Here is an 18,753-nt window from a genome sequence, read left to right as displayed (position 1 = left end):
AAAGTATGTAGTCAGATATGAGACTGAGTTCATAAGAATATTCTTATTTCAGTTTTTTTTTAACCTCAACTTTATTGATATATTGAACCAGATAGTTTGTGGGTGAGAGCTGTCCTGTATTTTGTGGAATGTTTAGTAGCATCCTTATCCTCTACCCAGTAGGTTCCAGTCTCCAGACATCACCACTCTCCTGGGGGACAAAAATCACTCCTCATTGAGAGCTACTTACTGTATTTTATAATAAGGAGAAGAATCCAAAAACCCCAAGACTGTTTTTGCCTTAAGAAGATATGTCCTTTTTGATGTTTCTAGACATATTCTTCACACATGGTAGACTATTAAAAAGTGAAAATATAATGTCATCAGACTCCAGCACTGAATTACATTTTTTCCTTGTTTTTATGACTTAAAGGTGTGTCCTGATTTATTTGTGTTCATTATCCCAAATCCAAATCCCAGCTTTTAAAATCACATTCCTGTATACATCTAGCGCCTAGAATGGGAAGTGGGCTTCTCTGAGGGCTGGGTCCACAACACACCTGGTGTCTGCAAGAGGGCGCGTGTTCCCTTGCTGGAAATTTTTCAAGAAATTCGGCCACAAGAGGGAGCACTATTCCTATGCTTGCTTATTTATTAACTCTTTTAGTGCATGTTTGTCCCACAGAGTTCAGCGATGCAGGGAATTCCTAATACAGAAATCAGAAACACAGCTGGTATACTAGTTAGGATTTTTCAGAGAATTAGAACCAAAAGGATAAAAGGATATTTATTATGAGGAATTGTCCCACACAATAATGAGGCCTGAGAAGTCTCATGAACCGCCATCTGCAGGCTGGAAAGCTGGGGAGACAGTTCAGTCTGAGTCTGAGGCCTGAGAACAGGGGAACCAATGCTATAAATGCCCGTCTAAGGGCAGGAGAAGATGAGAGTAGACGTTCCGCTAGAATAGTAAGGCGGGTGGGGGGGGGAGGGGAAGGTGAATTCTTTTGCTTTTTTTTTTTTTCTAATCAGGCCCTCAGTGGATTGAGTGACATCCACCCACACTGGGGAGAACAATTTACTGAGTTCATTGATTCAAATGTTAGTTTCATTTGGAAGCACCTTTGAAGATCCCCAGAAATAATGTTTAACTTGCATGGCCTGTTTCAAATTGGCAAATAAAATCAACCACCATGACTAGTTTACACATCAAGAATCTAACCACATCTGTAGTTTTAAAATCTAAGCTCAGGCCCTCTTGCCATTTCAATTATTTTTTCAGTTATACTTTTTGAAACCAGTAGTGTAAGATGGCACTAGAATGTCTGTGCTAGCCCAGCTTCAGGACCTAAGAAACAGCCAAGTCAGCAATCAGAGATATCAGAGGTTTACAGGATGGGGTAGCTTACGTGACTGAAGCAAGGTCCTAAGGTGCATCCCACTGTGTGTTGTGGAAGGGGGACAGGATCTGGTCGGGGGAAGGGGAGATTACTAGTTATAGGGGTTATTAGTTATTACCAGTTGGGCTTATTAGTTACCAGGGAAATCAGCAAAGGGGCATGCCCCTCATTGCCCTTTTGATAGGCTATCAGTAGCTGGGGCCTGGGCTAAGTTCCTAGGAAGGTCAGTCATGTGAATAGGGTGTAGGTGGGACTTCCCTGCTGGCCCAGCAGTAGAGAATCTGCCTGCAATGCAGGAGACCTGGGTTTGATCCCTGGGTCCAGAAGATCCCCTGAAGGAGGGCATGGCAACCCACTCCAGCGTTCTTGCCTGGAGAATCCTATGGACAGAGGAGCCTGGCAGGCTGCAGCTCTTAGGGTTGCACAGAGCTGGACATGACTGAAGCGACATAGCAGCAGCAGAAGCAGGCCCCGGTGGGGCCAGAGAGCAAGAGAACAGCCATCTTGAGTGGCCTGTCCATACATCCCTGTAGATGAAAGACTGTGGCACCACACAGACATTTTAAAGGATTTCTCAGAATAAAAGTGCCAGAACTACCATCTTTGGAGAAAACACGTAGTGAACATCTGATAACTGGTGCAGTCTCCACCTTGATGTACTAACTATGCTGCTGCTGCTGCTGCCAAGTTGCTTCAGTCGTGTCCGACTCTGTTCGACCCCATAGACAGCAGCCCACCAGGCTCCCCCGTCCCTGGGATTCTCCAGGCAAGAACACTGGAGTGGGTTGCCATGTCCTTCTCCAATGCATGAAAGTGAAAAGTGAAAGTGAAGTCGCTCAGTCGTGTCCGACTCTTAGCGACCCCATGGACTGCAGCCTACCAGGCTCCTCCGCCCATGGGATCTTCCAGGCAAGAGTACTGGAGTGGGGTGCCATTGCCTTCTCCAGTACTAACTACAGGTGTATTGAAAAGGTATTTAATATAAAGCAACAGTTAAAAAAATTGTATAAACATTCAGCATCTGTCAAAATGTTTACACTTCTGGCTTGTGAAGGTAATAGACCTTATTCTGTATTCTTTCATAAATAAATGTACTTCATACTGTTGTGTGCTTGAATTGGCTCCATGCAATAGACAAGAATGATATGGCAAATTTGGTGAAAATTTACTCTCAAGAAATTTGAAAGTAGGAGATAGAGTTAAGTAGAGTTAAAACCTTGCATGATATAGTGTATAATTTGTTAAACTTTACCATTTTATTATTTTAAAGAACCGAGCTTGCACTTCTTACATCCTCTGCCAGTACTAAGGGAAGCCACGTTCAGATATGAATCATCTAGGAAGATGTTAGAACTTAAGCACACTTTTTCAGGAAGGCTGGGCATGTTCTAGACCTTTCCCAGTTTACCAGACCTGGAAGTGAAGTTCTGAAACTGATAGACATGCATCCAGACATTTTTAATATAATCCTAATGCTTAGGGAACCCCACTCCAGTACTCTTGCCTGGAAAATCCTATGGACAGAGGAGCCTGGTGGGCTGCAGTTCATGGGGTCAAAAAGAGTCGGATACGACTGAGTGACTTCACTTTCACTTTTCACTTTCATGCATTGGAGAAGGAAATGGCAACCCACTCCAGTGTTCTTGCCTGGAGAATCCCAGGGACGGGGGAGCCTGGTGGGCTGCCGTCCATTGGGTGGCACAGAGTCGGACACAACTGAAGCGACTTAGCAGCAGCAGCAGCAGCAGCAATGCTTAGGGAAAGTTCTGCCAGGATCCAGCTTATAATACAGAACAGCATGATTGAAGTTTACCAGAAAGTGTAGGGAATGGCTTTCAGATTTAGCTGATGCTGAATTGGCTAAACCCCATTTTTGTTTCATCCTCATTTCACAGATGCAAAGATGGTGGGGAAAAAATGTGCATCTTAAATACAAGTCATATGATGGTTTTTGTTTCTTTTTTCTTCTCCCTTCTGGCCTGAGTAAAATTTCTGAACTTGTTTTGTCATTTGTCTCTTTCAGACTAAATTTGAGTTAATCATGGGAAAAAATTAGTTAGGCAGGGTTCAGGGTGTGCTGAGAAGGGCATGGCACCCACTTCGTATTCTTGCCTGGAAACAGAGGAGCCTGGAGGGCTACAGTCCATGGGGTCACAAAGAGTTGGACATGACTGAGTGACTAAGCACAGCACAGGGTGTGCTGGGTTCTTTCTTCCTTGTTTTTAGACACTGTGCTGTCTACAAGGCTCAAAGGATCCTAGTTCTCCAACCAGAGAGTGAACCTGGACCCTCAGCACCAAGAGTGCACAGCTCTAACCACTGGACCACCAGGAAATTCCTTGGGGTCTTAGGAAAAGTTTTTACTGCATTTTAATTTAAATGGCATTTAAATCTTGTCCTCCGTTCATACAGATGTTTTAAGTGCTTTTCAAATCTGCCCTTAGTAAGGTTTTGTTCCACTATTTGAACATGTCATTGGGAAGTGATCAAATAGGTCATAAAACGGAGAGTTGAAAAAATGTTATATTGTGCAATCACTGAAACTTCAGTAGTTTATAACTAAGTTAGAAATCGATATATGTGAATAAAAAACATTAGGGCATCTAGCTTTAATAATGCTATCTTCTATGGCGTGGTGTGTGTGCTAAGTTGTGTCCGACTCTTCTGTGACCCCATGGACTGCAGCCTGCTAGGTTCCTCTGTCCATGAGATTCTCCAGGCAAGAATACAAAAGTGGGTTGCCATTTCCTTCTTCAGATCCTCCTGACCCATGTCTCCTGCATTGGCAGGTGGATTCTTTACCACTGAGCCACCTGGCTTTTATGCTAGTCATGGTCTTATTGAGTGATGAAAAATTTTTAAGTTAGAATTCCCAAACTTTAAATAACATCAGAACATCATAGTTCGCTAATGCAGCTGTTTCCACTAACTCAGAAACCGAACTGCAGTTAACCAGTAACTTCTGTATTAGTGACATAATTTCCTGCAAAATTGTTCCTTTGTAATGGTTAACTTCTCTCTTGCTTGTTCACAGCAGGGGGTAGTTTTCCTTCATCAAAATCTTCTATTTATTATAAATACCACATCTGACCCTGAAATAAAACCAAACCCTCCCCAGGTACTAAGAGATAGTACTGTTTTACCTCAGTAATTATCAGCAACCTGAGGAAAATCCTTTAAAATACCGAAAAAGTTGTTAGTTCAAACTAGACATCTAAGATTTCCCCAGCAGTAACCTTTTAATGATGAGAGAGGCAGGCACTTAGCCACTGAACCTCACTTGTTGGTGTTAAAGGACAGCAATTTTCATTTTGTTATGAAAAAAAAAGGAAAGAAAAGAGAACTGTTCTGAGTTTGTGTAGAATTATGATCTGTGGAGAAATGTAGTCCATTAGTAGTGTGAAAATATGAAAGAAACCCCTGGAATGTTGGAGACAGAACTAACCGACTTTCATTGTTCTTCTATTGCTCCAAATCTGAGTTATAAAAGGATTAGCATGGTTGACCAACAAAAAAGTCAACCTTAGGTGAGCATTATTCTACTTTTCACTTTAATGAAATCTAATAATAACTTGGAGAGGCAGTAAGCTAGTCAGAGACCAGAGTACTTTGAATTCCTTGGGGTGTGGGGGTTTGGGGGAAGACATTAACTGATTACTAAGTTTGGCTTTATTTATTTTTAATTTATTTCTTTATATTCAAATATAAATATACTTATTTTAAATTTATTTCTTTATATTTAAATTTGTTTATTTGGGGCTTCCCAGGTGGTGCTAGTGCTAAAGAACCCACCTGCCAATATAAGAGACGTAAGAGACACAGATGGGGAAGATCCCCTGGAGGAGGGCATGACAACCCACTCCAGTACTCTTGCCTGGAGAATCCCATGGACAGAGGAGCCTGATGGGCTACAGTCCATGGAGTTACAAAGAGTCAGACATGACTGAAGCGACTTAGCACACATACATTTATTTTAAAAATATCACTTCTGACTTATTTAAATAAGATAGTTATACCCAGTTACTTAATAATTATGCATATAGATAATTGAGGACTGGGAAATAGAAAAACAAACTTAGTTTGGCATAGTTATACCATTCTTCAAGTATTTGCTAGTTTGTAGCATCAAGCTGAAGAAAATGAGTTAACAATTTTTATTAACTTGGCATCAAAGGGAGTCTTACTCCTGTTGAGAGTGACAAAAATCATTTAAGTTGAAGGGAATGGAGAATTGCCTCAAGTGTTGAAAGGATTTTGAGCTTAAGTTACCTGGGTTTGTGAAAGCTTTATTTTTCTCCCCATAGTTGGACAGTTAAATCACCATGGAAGAGAAAGTGCTTTGTTTAAACAGCTTTTCTGTTCTAAGAATCAAAGTATCACAACAGACTCCTTGTAGGAGAGAGTAGATTGTGTTGTAAGTGGAATTACTTAAAAGTATCAACATTATATCTGCTCCCAGCTGTCCTACAGACAAACAGAGTCAGGCTAGCAGCTTCTTACACCTCCCATGGAGGCAGAAATCCTTTCAAAAGCAAAGCTCTTTGCTCTCATCCTCAGTTGTCATAACCGATCAAGTCTCAAAGGGGTTCTGGTTTTCTGTAAAATAGTGTAGTACCTCCAGAAACTCTAGTGTATAAGAACAAAACAAATCGATGATACAAATGATGTATATTGCCAACAGATACACTGAAACAAATCAAAGCCTGAGTAAATTTGGTAATGACTTGACTGAATGAATTGGAAATCATTGTAGTTCCAATTGTGCCATATCCCTCACTGGTACTTCATGCTGCTGAACTAGTATTTAAAGGCTTGTTGACACATTTGATGGTTAGTGTTTTCCATTCATCATCAGCTTTAAACTCAGCTTGAGTTTAAACTAAGACCTGTGTGTGCTAAATCACTTCAGTCGTGACTGACTCTGCGGCCCTATGGACTGTAACCTGCCAGCCTTCTCTGTCCATGGGATTCTCTAGGCAAGAATACTGGAGTGGGTTGCTGTGTCCTCCTCCAGGGGAATCTTTCCAACCCAGGGATTGAACCCATGTCTTTTACGTCTCCAGCAATGGCAAGTGGGTTCTTTACCACTAGTGCCACCTGGAAAGCCCAATACATGTGAACTAGACGTTCTTTAGAACAATGTGTAAAATAGAGTGATGATTTGCTAGAATTAGCACTACTTGAATTACAAATAATGTATCTTATGAGCTTAATTGTATACTTCCTTAGAAAGTCATATGTTGAAGTCCTAAGCCCCATTCCCTCAGAATGTGGCTCTATTTGGAGATCTTTAAAGAGATAGTTGGGGCTTCCCTGGTGGCTCAGAATCTGTCTGCCAATGCAGGAGACCTGGGTTCAAGATCCCTGGATTGGGAAGATCCCCTGGAGAGGGAAATGGCAACCCACTCAAATATTCTTGCCTGGGAAATCCCACGGGCTGGAGATTGGCAGGCTACAGTCCATGGGGTTGAATAAGAGTCGGTCATGACTTAGTGACTAAAGAACACAACAACAAAAGAGGTAATTATCATTAGGGTGAGTCCTAATCCAATATGTTTGGGATACTTTGAAGAAGAGGAAATTAGCCCACCGAAGATGGAGAAAGGACAGAATATTGACTACATAAATGAGAAACAGAGCTTTGCCCAGAGTAGGTTCTGAGCTAGTATTTGATAATGAATGAATGAATGCGTTAGGCAGCTAAGGTCCAAGTCAGGAGATCAGAGAGTCAGAATGGGCAGTGTCATTTAAAGTAACTGGTAAGAAGCCAGGTAAGGGTGTGATTTCAGGCAATATCCCACTGAGAGTGGCTTCAAGTTGATTCCACAGGGGAGCTGTGAAGTGTACTTTATGCTTTAGGATTAACTTGACCTAAAGCAAGGGAAGTGGGCTTTCATACTCTTCACTGGTCCGTCACAGATTAAGGGTATGTGTGGGGTGGTGGTAGGCGACACATGGAGGTGGGGGTGGGGAAGGGTAAACTCTCAGGCATTCCAGCTCTCAACAGTCCAAATGCTGCTGCTCCAGGAGCCCAAAGTTGCCTGCGAAGGAGTCACAGGTGTGGCACATAGAAGTCAGGGGTAGGACACATGGGGTCACAGGGATCCAAGAGGAACTGGGTTGAGTGCTGATACTGTCTATCTTAGGGTAGTGAAGCAAGTGGCTTCGAGACTAAACCCTAAGCAGGACTGTTTCTCTCTGGTCTGTTATATTCTACTGCATGCGTGCTAAGTCGCTTTACTTTGTCTGACTCTTTGTGACCCTATGGACTGCAACCCACCAGCCCATGAGATTCTCTGGACAAGAATACTGGAGTGGATTGCCATATACTACTGCAGGGGATCTTCCTGCCCCAGGGATCGAACCTGCATCTCTTATGTTTCCTGAATTGGCAGGCGGGTTCTTTACCACTAGCACCACCAACTTGACTGTTATATTCTAATGAGTTTGGCCAAACTTTGTACGTGTAATATCTAAAATTGTCCACACTCATTTGCACATGAGAAGAATAAAGATTTATCTTAAAAAAATGAGATATTTATTTGGTGCATACTATATGTCTTCCCTGTAGCTCAAACAGTAAAGAACCTGCCTGCGATGCAGGAAACCAGGGTTTGATCCCTGGGTTGGGAAGTTCCTCAGGAGAATGGAATGGCAATCCACTCCAGTATTCTTGCCTGGAGAATCCCATAGACAGAGAAGCCTGGCGGGCCACAGTCCGTGGGGTCTCAAAGAGTCGGACACAAAGTGTCAGACACTTCTGTAAACACTATGGATTCATCATTATCTCTTTTAATCCTATATGGGTAGTGTTTGGTTGTTCATTTTATAGATGAGGAAACTAAGACTTAGAAAAGTAAAGTAACAGAGTCTCTGTCACCAGAGCCCTGGTGACATAGCTACTAAGTGATGGAGCCAAGATTCAAAACCAGATTTTAAGTATCATGTATAAATAAAACCATACAACCAATCTACTTTGAAATATATTGGCGTTTTCAGTGAAGCAAGTTAAAATCCATCTTGAGACCATCCCTGTGAAATAGATACAACTCTTTCCTAAATCTGACATGTTTATTGACTCCAGTGAATTTGACTGGTTGGGAACCTCACACGATTTTTTTCTTTATTGCTGTGAAATAATTGTCCAGAGACAGGGGAATCCTCCAGGTGGCTAGTTAAACGCCTCCAGAAGGCATACAGGGCATTGATGAATCCCTCTGAGGATTTCTGTAGTTTACAAGTGGCCTTATTGGCCAAAGAATCTCATTAATCATACCCCTTAGAATGAGATCTCCAGAAGTGGCATGTGTGAAGCAATCATAAATCAGATGTGATCTGCATCTCAGAATCTCCACATGAAACTCTCTAATAGAGAGTTATTTATCCTTGATCCTTGGCTTAGGAAGATCCCCTGGAGAAGGGAAAGTCTACCCAGTCCAGTATTCTGGCCTGGAGAATTCCACGGAATGTATAGTCCATGGGGTTGCAAAGAGTCGGACATGACTGAGCGACTTTCACATATCTTTAAAAAAAAAAAAAAATCCCACACTGAAGTTTAAAAGTTACTCTCTTGCCTTTTTCGGCATTACTAGGTTCTATTAATTGTTTTGCATGTACCTCTCTTCCTTACTTTCAGTGTCTCAAACCCCTATATTTTCTCAGGTTGTATCAGGCCAGGGGGTGAAACTAGTCAAAAAGATTAAGGCACAGTCTGGCAGGCTCTTGCTTCCTATGAAACATACATGTGCAGCCCCATAAATGTCCCCCCGAAACTTCCCCCAGTTACTTTTAGGAGTTCCTAGGGAGTGAGTTCTAAGACTGTCCAGTCTCTGCATGGCCCTCGTTCCCTGCTGGAGCTCCTTCCTTTTGGTATTCTTTCCTACTGAGGCCTCTTCTGCTTGTGAAGCCAGGTACTGCCACCTGGGTACCATCACCTCTACGGGGTGATGCTGTCTCTTGCCAGGTCCCCGAGCCATGGATGCTACGTTACAGCCCACAGGGTCCATGGAGGCACTGCCAAGGTGACTCTGCTCCCCACACAAGCATGCCTTCTTCTCCATCTCCCTTCCACATTAAATTTTGCAGACAGCATAAAAGAAGAGCTGTTTGTGCTCAATGCTGTATAGAATTTACAGTGAAATATTGATGACAGGTTTTGCTAATAGCCACATCCAAGTCCCTGTAACGAGTACATGGGGACTGGAACCTGGCAGATGAGACGCTAAACTTCAGATTGCCCCCCTCCCACAAGCTAGCTTTTGTTACTGGGTTGACTTCTCTTACAGTCTTTTACTTTAGGATGAATTTATTTTCAAGTAATGCCTTAGTGTTTCCTAAGGATACATTACTGGTGGGTCCAACCAGATGCACTCAGACATATGTGAACCCCTGTAGGGGTCACAGTGGAGACCTGAGCTAGGACACCTTCCTTTCTCTGCCGCCTCCTCCCCTCTTGCTCCCTTCCTTTCTCTCTCCTACTTCCTTTTCTCTCTTTACACACACACACACACACACACACACACACACACACACAATATTCATCTGCTCAACTCTATGCCAGGCACTGTTTTAAGTACTTCATATAGAGCAGTCAGAGATCTGACAATGGTCCACTCTCCTGAGCATTCTGCAGAGTGGCAAGTGCTACAAACAGGAAACAGAAGGTGTACTGTGACATACAGTGACTAAGGGATACTTCACATAAGGCTATCAGGGGAGGCCTTTCTAATGAGGAGAACATGGCTCAGTGGTAAAGTATCCACCTGCCAATGCAGAAGACATGGGTTCTGTCCCTGATCTGGGAAGATGCTGCAGAGCAACTAAGCCTGTTGAGTTCAGTTCAGTTGCTCAGTCGTGTCTGACTCTTTGCAACCTCATGGACTGTAGCACGCCAGCCATCCCTGTCCATTACCAACTCCCAGAGCTTGCTCAAACTCATGCCCATCGAGTTGGTGATGCCATCCGACCATCTCATCCTCTGTCATCCCCTTCTCCTCCTTTCCTGTGGCACAACTAAGCCTATATGCCATAGCTATTGAGCCTGTGCTAAGAGCCTGGGAGCCGAAAGTACTGAGCCCACACGTGGCAACTACTGCACTGCGCCCTTAGAGCCTGTGCTCTGTGACCAGGGAAGCCAGCGCAATGAGAAGCCCGCACACTGCGACAAAAAGCAGCCCCCGCTCGCCGAAACTGGAGAAAAGCCCGTGCAGCAATGAAGGCCCAGCACGGCCATAAATAAAAAAATTAAAAAGAAAAAAGAACCAAGCAACATCCTTTCCTCTATTAAAAAAGAAAGACACGCCCATACTAAAAAACCTGGTACCTAAGCAGTCCATGCAGAGAAAATGGCAATACTTATACCTTTATTTATGGCAACCCACTCCAGTTCTTGCCTGGAAAATCCCATGGCCGGACAAGTGTGGTAGGCTACAGTCCATGGGGTTGCAAAGAGTCGAACATGACTGGGCCACTTCACTTCACATACCTTTATTTATTGTATGTTATCCTCTCAGAGAGCACATCTTGTCCCTAGCGATGCACAAAGTGGGACTGTACCCTGAACCCACTCCCGAGTGACCTGTTCCCCTCACTCAGGTAGCACGCTGGGATTCTTCTTGTCACGCTATGAGGGACCCTGACTCACAGGGCCCTCAGCTGGAGGGAGCCTCCGTAGGTCCCTCCTGGAGTGCAGCCATACTCCCAGCTCACCTGCACACTCTAATGGGGCCTCTGGGCATATGGTTTTCAGGGTTTCTAACCTCATCCCACAGGGAGAGGAGTTTCACAGGCGTCCCAGCCCAGGCACAGGATCATGGTGAGAAGGCAGCGGAAGCCCACATCCTCCTTATTCTTAGGAAATTCCAGATGCCACAAAATTCAGCGCAAGATGATGAACAGCGGGGGTTTCTCCAATCACTGTGGGCCATTTCCGACACAGCAGGAGCATAGAACCTGGATTCCTTGAGATGGCTAAAAAACTCAGGAGGCTCTGACATTCCTCAGAGTGGACACTGGCCACCTCAGGCTGGGCCTCCTCCGGCAGCCTCTGATTCCTCCTGGCTTCTGGGACTCTGCCATCCAGCATCACTGACCTTCACCCCAGGCTCCCCCAACAGACACAGGCCACCCCACCCACCTTCTCCAGGGCCAGGCCTGGGTTAGAGATGACTGTCTGCCCTTTGGATTCTTCCCTGGCTTATTTCTCCATCTTGTCTTTGCTTATCTTCTTTTCCTCATGAAGATTCCTTTAACTTCCTTTCCAACTCTTCACTATATCACATCCAGTCAATTCTTCATGGCCCACCTCAAGACTCATCTCCCCTGGGAGGTCCCATCCAATGGCTATCGCTCCCATTCATCTCTTCTTTGCTGAATGCCCACAAACACTCCTTCCCAGGTGGCAGTAGTGGTAAAGAGCCCATCTGCCAATGCAGGAGACATAAGAGACACGGGTTCGATCTCCAGGTCAGGAAGATTCCCCTAGAGGAGGGCATGCCAACCCACTCCAGTGTTCTTGCCTGGAGAATCCCATGAACAGAGGAGCCTGGCAAGCTACAGTCTATGAGGATGCAGAGTCAGATAGGACTGAAGTGACTTAGCATGCATGCCCAAACACTCCAAATCTTCCTCTTCCGGCCCCCCTCTCAGTTCCTCTTCCTTCTCTTACTTCCCTCCCTCACCCCTCCCGCTTTCTTCCCTCTCTTCCTTCCTTCTAAATAAGAATTAGCCTATTTATTAATGTGAGTGTTCCAGCTTTGAACAAATGGGTTAGATGGGGGTCCATTCATGGAGGTAAGGATCTTAGGAAAAGAGATTTTGAGGAAAATGTGAGCTCCTGTGAGCATTCTGAGTCCAGACTGCCTTTGTGATGGTCTAAGGATGTTGTCCAGGAGAAAGGATGGGCTGAGAACCACCTTCTACTGACTTGCAAGACTCAGTTGTTAAATTTCCAGAAATTTTAAACACGATCATTATTAAAAATTAAATTGCATAAATGTACAATTAAATAAATTAAAAAACCAAAGATAATAATGACTCAAAACTTATCACCACCTCCATTTTACTATTAACTCTGAGGTTAGATGTCTATTGGGCTTCCCAGGTGGCTCAGATGGTAAAGTGTCTGCCTGCAATGCAGAAGACCTGGGTTCATTCCCTGGCTCAGGAAGATCCCCTGGAGAAGGAAATGGCAACCCACTCCAGTATTCTTGCCTGGAAAATTCCATGGACAGAGGAGCCTGGTAGGCTATAGTCCATGGGGTTGCAAAGAGTCGGAGACAACTGAGCAATTTCACTTTCCTTTCCTTTCCTTTCCTTAGATGTCTGTTGCATCTGTATGGAGGAAATACCATACCTGTGACTACACAACTCATGCCTCCAGGGATGTCAGACTGGAGCTGGAAACTGGCCCGGTTTGTGCTACTGAAACTACAAATGTTGGCAAATGTTGTGAATCAAGGCCTTCCCCACTCTGCAAACCAGTAGTTAAACATTTATCACCATATCACTGTCTAAGAAGCAACTGGATAAATGAGTCTGGGCTCAGGAGACAAACTTGGGCCAGAGGTACTGTTGGGGGAGGCATTAGAATACAGACGTGGGGCTGCCTCCTGGGCTGGTGACAAGGGTTCACGCTTGGAAGATATACGTGCTTATTATTCCGCTGCTGCCATCTTGAAGTTTTGAATGAGAGGCCATGTGTTTTTATTTTGCTCTGGGCTGGTATGGGTATGGGAGCAGGGAGGTTTAAGTGGTCTGGGGGTTGCTAGACTTACTGCCATTCTCCCCCCAAAACTGATTTTCTGTCCTATTTACCACTTGGCAGCACATCTTCACTGATATTTTCCTCTCAACCTGTGTATTCTTAATAACCCTTTTTTAAAAAAAATTATTCATTTGGCTGCACTAGGTCTTTGTTGTTGCCCGTGGGCTTTCTTTAGTTGTGGCTGTCCATCTCTAGAGCGTGGGCTCAGTAATTGTGGCGCACAGGCCCAGGCGGCCTGTGGAATCTTTCCAGAGCAGGGATCGAACCTGTGCCCCCTGTGTTGGCATGCGGATTCTTAACCACTGGACCCCCAGGGAAGTCCAACCTGTAGTCTTCACAACCAGCTCACAAAATTTCCTTCCTCTATTTTACCTCTGTATTCTCTTCTCTTTGGTTTTTTGAAAACTGTTAACTTTCAAGGCATTGATGTATTAAGTAACTTTACTTAATAATGTTTCTGCCCCAGATTGCAACGTCCCATACATTCATCTCTCAGATGGTATGTCATGGTGGTTAAAGTGGTCCTGGGATCACAGAAAACTGGGTTTGAATTTTCCCACGTGACCTGAGGCTTCTCTACTTCTGTTTCCTCATCAGAGGAAAGAATATTTACCTCTGAAGGCTCTGAACATTAAATTAGATAATCTATCTAAAGCGCCTCACACAACGCACATGATAAGTGTTCAATTAATGGTAGTTATTAAGACCATAATTTTTATTCATAGATGATGAATTAGGTACCGCCTGTAATGATATTTGCACACGACACATAGTACTGGTGTCTTAGGAGGAACAGGGGAACATTGGCAGAGACGAGCTGGAAGATTTCACCTTTTTAAAGAACATTTTCACAGGCTTTGAGGCTGTTCATCCTTAATGCTACCATAAGGGGCTGAAAAGTAAAAATTCAGAGAAATTCTACATGTATGCTTGTGTGTCTATACAGAAAAGTGTGGTCTGTCTATAAAATATGAAACAATTCACTTTAAAAAAATAATTAAATAAAATAAATACAAAAAAAAAAAAAAAGAACATTTTCTTGTTCCACAATATATATGACCCAGAGTAGCTTGGACAAAGCACCCCTTTACTGAAGTTCTCACCCCACCCCCCAGCCTCCCTGTCCCCGGCACTTCTTAACCCACAAGTTCAGTTCAGTCGCTCAGTCGTGTCCAACTCTTATCCATACACGGATCCAACCTACACAAACAGTAGGCTCCTTTTCTTGCTATAGAACTACACACACACATGGTAGGGACTAAAAAATGCTAGGTTTTTCTTTTTATTTTATTTTATTTTTTTTAAATTTTATTTTATTTTTAAACTTTACATAACTGTATTAGTTTTGCCAAATATCAAAATGAATCCGCCACAGGTATACATGTGTTCCCCATAGGTTTTTCTTTACACCGCTGTATCCCTCAACTTCTAGCACAGCGCAGGCACCCAGCAGGCGTCCGTTTATAGAGTGACTGCTTGATACTGCTACCCGGGCTTCCCCGTCTTCCCTCTAAAAGACTCACTTTCTCCAGTCGCTGCCGGACTCCGAGGGCAAAGCCCAGCGGATCCGCGAGGGCGCCAGGCCTACTTTGCCGACACCGCTCCCTGCGCGGGGCTGCAGTTACTATGGAAACGGCGGGAAATAACAACTCCGTTCCCCCTGGGATGAGGGAGGCCCGCAGAGACAACGGCTGCGGGAGGAACAGCAGGAGCGACGCGCGGCCCCCGGCGAGTTCACCGCGGTGCCAGCCGAGCCGCAGCGCCGTGCCCCACCCCCACCCCGCCCTCCTGTGTCGGTAGGTACCCCGGCCGCGGGCGCCTCCCGGGGACCACCCTCCCCAACCCCCCGCCTTCACCTTGGGACTTGATTGCGCGCTCCTGTTCGCTGTGTTCAAAGGATGCCCACGGGAGCTTCGCTGGGGGCGGCGCAGGTCTTGGCTGCGGATGGGGCGGGGGCGAGGGGTCTCGGACGCTCGACTCTCCTCTAAGTGCACTTTAGGCATATATCTCCCAGCGAGGAAAAAGCTGGGCAGTTTCAGCGCAAACCCTAATTACTTGATTTCGGGAACAAACAGGAGATTGAGAAGTGGGAGCCAGGAAAGAAGTTTCAGCATATTTATAATTATATAGTTCGTGCATGTGTGTGTGTTCCCACCTCTCTCCCACCCAGGCGCACGCAGTCTGCCTGTTTACCGCCCCTGGCGCAGCTCCGGTGCAGAGGTGGTTACACCTTGATTCCGCCGGTAGCGAGAGAAACAGGTGTGTGCGCGCACGGCGAGCGCTGATTGGTGGTGCAGACTTGGGTGAACTACTTGAACGTGCCGGGTGAGTCCTGCAGCGGCAGGGTCTCCGCCGGGTGGACGCCGGGCGCGCGCGGTTGCTTTGCGGTGACCCGCGCGGGCTTGTCTGTTTCGCGTTCGTTTCAGGACGCGACCCCGCGCCGCGCGTGTGCTGTGAGGCCGCTGGGGCAGCCGCGGTGCCTCCCCCCGGAGAAGCGAGCCGCGCGGGAGTCCCGAGGGGAAGATGAGTCGCACCAGTGCCAGGTCCGGGCACCTGTCGCAGCCGGTCGTGAAGAGCGTGCTGGTGTACCGCAACGGGGACCCCTTCTTCACGGGCCGCCGTGTCGTCTTCCACGAGAAGAAGGTGTCCAGCTTCGACGTCTTCCTCAAGGAGGTGACGGGCGGCGTCCAGGCGCCCTTCGGAGCGGTTCGGAACATCTACACCCCGCGGACCGGGCACCGCATCTGGAGGCTAGACCAGATCCAGAGCGGGGGCAATTACGTGGCCGGGGGCCAGGAATCCTTCAAGAAACTCAAGTGAGTCCGTCTGTCCCCACCGCCCATCGTTTCAGGGGTTGCTAAGGTGGAGAGGAGTAACCCCCACCTCGGTGGGCTCAGGGGCTGTGGCTGTGCGAGTTGATGGCCCTCAAAGCTCCCGCTGCGGTTGCATTAGAGGTTGAAACCGTGGTTGGAGAAGAAAGCTCACTTAGGGAGCAGTAGGAACAGACTTTAAAGGTGTGATGATGGATGAGAATCTTAAAAAAAAAAAAAGTATTCAATGACTAGCTATTTGGAAAGAGTAGCACATACGTCATGTTAGATATTTTGCATTTCATGTTCTTTTTCTCTTTCCACTTTTTTCTTGGGACCTATCATTTTATTTTTAATTTTGATTGGAGTATAGTTGATTTACAGTGTGGAAATCTATCAGTTTAGTCGAAATAATGTTCTTAAAAATGACTCGGAAAAACTGGATACTGAAATGTCACCAGTGGAGAAAGTGCTCTCTGCACCTTCTCCTCACTGCTGAAATTCTTTAGACTTCCATTCGGAGTAGAACTGACCACGCCCCACTTTGTGCGGCCCCTCCTCCCACCACCTGTGCATTAAGGGGATTGCCTCGATGCTTGGAAAAGTTTACTGGCTTACTGTATTAGTCTGCAAGCCGGTCAGCAGATGCTTGATGGTTAAATCTTGAAGGACAGGGGTCGTTAGTGATGCTTGTTCCCAGTTCCTGGCTGGGAGCTCACTTACTGTGGGTGTTCAATGCATTGGCAAACTGTGCCTTTGGTCTGTGAAGGAAACAGAGATAAGACACAACTTGTTCTTTGGGAGGTCACAATCTAACAGGAGATAGGCTATGTGCACACCAGTAATTTTAATGCAAAGTACAAAGGGGTGAGTGCAGTTAAAAAAGTAAAATTATATGGGGGTTGAGAAAAATTATTCCTCGTGGGGGTGGGTACTGTGGGACATGTAGAATTTAATATTCCATGGTGGTTTTTTTATTTTTTTTATTTTTACAGTTTTACTGAGGTAGATTTCACATAACATAAACCACAGTGGTTTTAGTATATTCATAGAGTTTTGCAACCATCACCACAAACTAATGTTAGAACATTTCCATCACTCCCAGAAGAAATCCTGTACCTTCCCAATTTCCCCGTCTCTCCTTCCTCTGGTAACCACTGATCAGTAGTTATTAGTTTTTCTGTCTCTATGGATTTGTCTATCCTGGGCATTTTATATACAGACAAACCTTGGAGATATTGCATGTTCTATTTCAGACCACTGCAGTAAAGTCAGTATTGCAATACAGCCAGTCACAGGAGAAGGAAATGGGAACCCACTCCAATGTTCTTGCCTGGAGAGTCCCAGGGATGGCGGAGGCTGGTAGGCTGCCGTCTATGGGGTTGCACCGAGTCAGACACGTCTGAAGTGACTTAGCAGCAGCAGCAGTCACAGGAGTTTTTTGGTTTACGAGTATATATAAAAGTTGTGTTTAAACTATACTGCAGTCTGTTACATGTGCATTACGTCTAAAAAAAGTACATGCCTCATTTAAAAAATATTTTATTGCTAAAAAATGCTAACCATTATCTGAGCTTTTAGCAGGTCATAGTAGTAACATCAAAGATCACTAACCACAGATCACCATAACAAATACACTAATATAAGAAGTGTGTGATATTGTGAAAATTACCAGAATGTGACACAGAGACCTGAATTGAGCAAATGCTGTTGGAAAAACGGCACTGATAGGCTTGCTCTATTCAGGGTGGCCACAAACCTGATTCAATTTGTAGAAGACCACAATATTGGTTAAGTGCAATGACACAAGGTCTGCCTGTAAAAGTGGTCATATGTGACTTTGTGTGTTTCTGTCTTCCTTCACTTAGTATCATGTTTAAAGGCCCATCATGTTGTAGCATGTATCAGTACTTCCTTCTTTTCATGACTGAATAATATTCTGTAATATAGCTATAGCACATTTTGTTATCCTTTAATCGGTTGATGGATATTTGGTTGTTTCAGTTTTGGCTATTATGAATAACGCTGCTATGAACAATTATGCATAAGTTTTCATTTCTCTTGGGTATATACCTAGGAGTGGAATTGCTGGATTGTATGATAACTCTGTAGTTAACCCCCCATAGTTTTTAATGTATTTTAATTAAAATTCACCTTGGGCCTCAGGATGGCCAAAAAATCTTTACCATAAAATCTGTGCTTGTGAATTCTGGTTTTAACTGTATAGAACTATTTCCCTAAATGTCACTAAATTTGTGTAATATACTTCCTTATGTGTTTGTTTAGGTTGAAATCTAAGTGTTCTGTTTTTTGTTATGCCAGATATTCTTTTTACGGGAGGTGAGGGATGTATTTGGCTTTAATTTCCCTTCTCTGAAGCTTCCTTTAGTATGCTTTGTCTAACTTTCTTAGAAAAGCGCTAAATGAAACTATGCTTCAAAGAAACTTAGAACTGAAAACTGAGAATCAGGAGACTTGAGACTGAGCCGTTTATTAGCTCTGTATCGTTGTGCAGTTCAGTTGATAATCCTTGTGAATTATCAGTTTCCTAACACAGAAAAGGAACATAACCATTCCTACCTCACAGGGTTATTGTAGAAAGTAAATGCTGTGGATGTGAAGGTGTTTTGTAAGCACCAAAGTGTTTTATGAATGCAAAGCATGTCGGTGTCCAGTCTGTTTCATCATATACTTCATTAATTTTTAAAGTTAAATAACTTTCATATAAAGCAATTTCATGGGGATGGAAACCTGCTTCAGAATCTATTAACAGCTCAAAATTCCAGGCTCACTTTAATAA

General features: G+C 44.5%; 1 protein-coding gene across 4 annotated transcripts in view; it reads left to right on the top strand.

Annotated features, from left to right (window-relative positions):
• The first annotated feature begins 14,482 nt into the window (after positions 1-14,482).
• Positions 14,483-18,753, top strand: part of DCDC2 (doublecortin domain containing 2) — a 156,165-nt gene continuing 151,894 nt past the window's right edge. The window contains exons 1-3 of one of the 4 annotated variants that reach the window (XM_044927860.2): positions 14,483-14,939; positions 15,314-15,468; positions 15,570-15,959. In XM_044927860.2, coding sequence (XP_044783795.1) covers positions 15,667-15,959 — 293 coding nt within the window. In that variant the 5' untranslated portion in view covers positions 14,483-14,939; positions 15,314-15,468; positions 15,570-15,666. Of the gene's footprint in view, positions 14,940-14,964; positions 15,469-15,516; positions 15,960-18,753 lie in introns of those variants that run through there. The other 3 variants (XM_025266363.3, XM_025266349.3, XM_045162663.1) reach the window with 3 other exon arrangements.

The sequence above is a fragment of the Bubalus bubalis genome, chromosome 2 (assembly GCF_019923935.1).
Source record: "Bubalus bubalis isolate 160015118507 breed Murrah chromosome 2, NDDB_SH_1, whole genome shotgun sequence".
In the NCBI taxonomy this organism is placed as follows: domain Eukaryota; kingdom Metazoa; phylum Chordata; class Mammalia; order Artiodactyla; family Bovidae; genus Bubalus; species Bubalus bubalis.
Note: the sequence above shows the minus strand (reverse complement) of the source record. Positions and strands in the feature narration are given on the sequence as shown.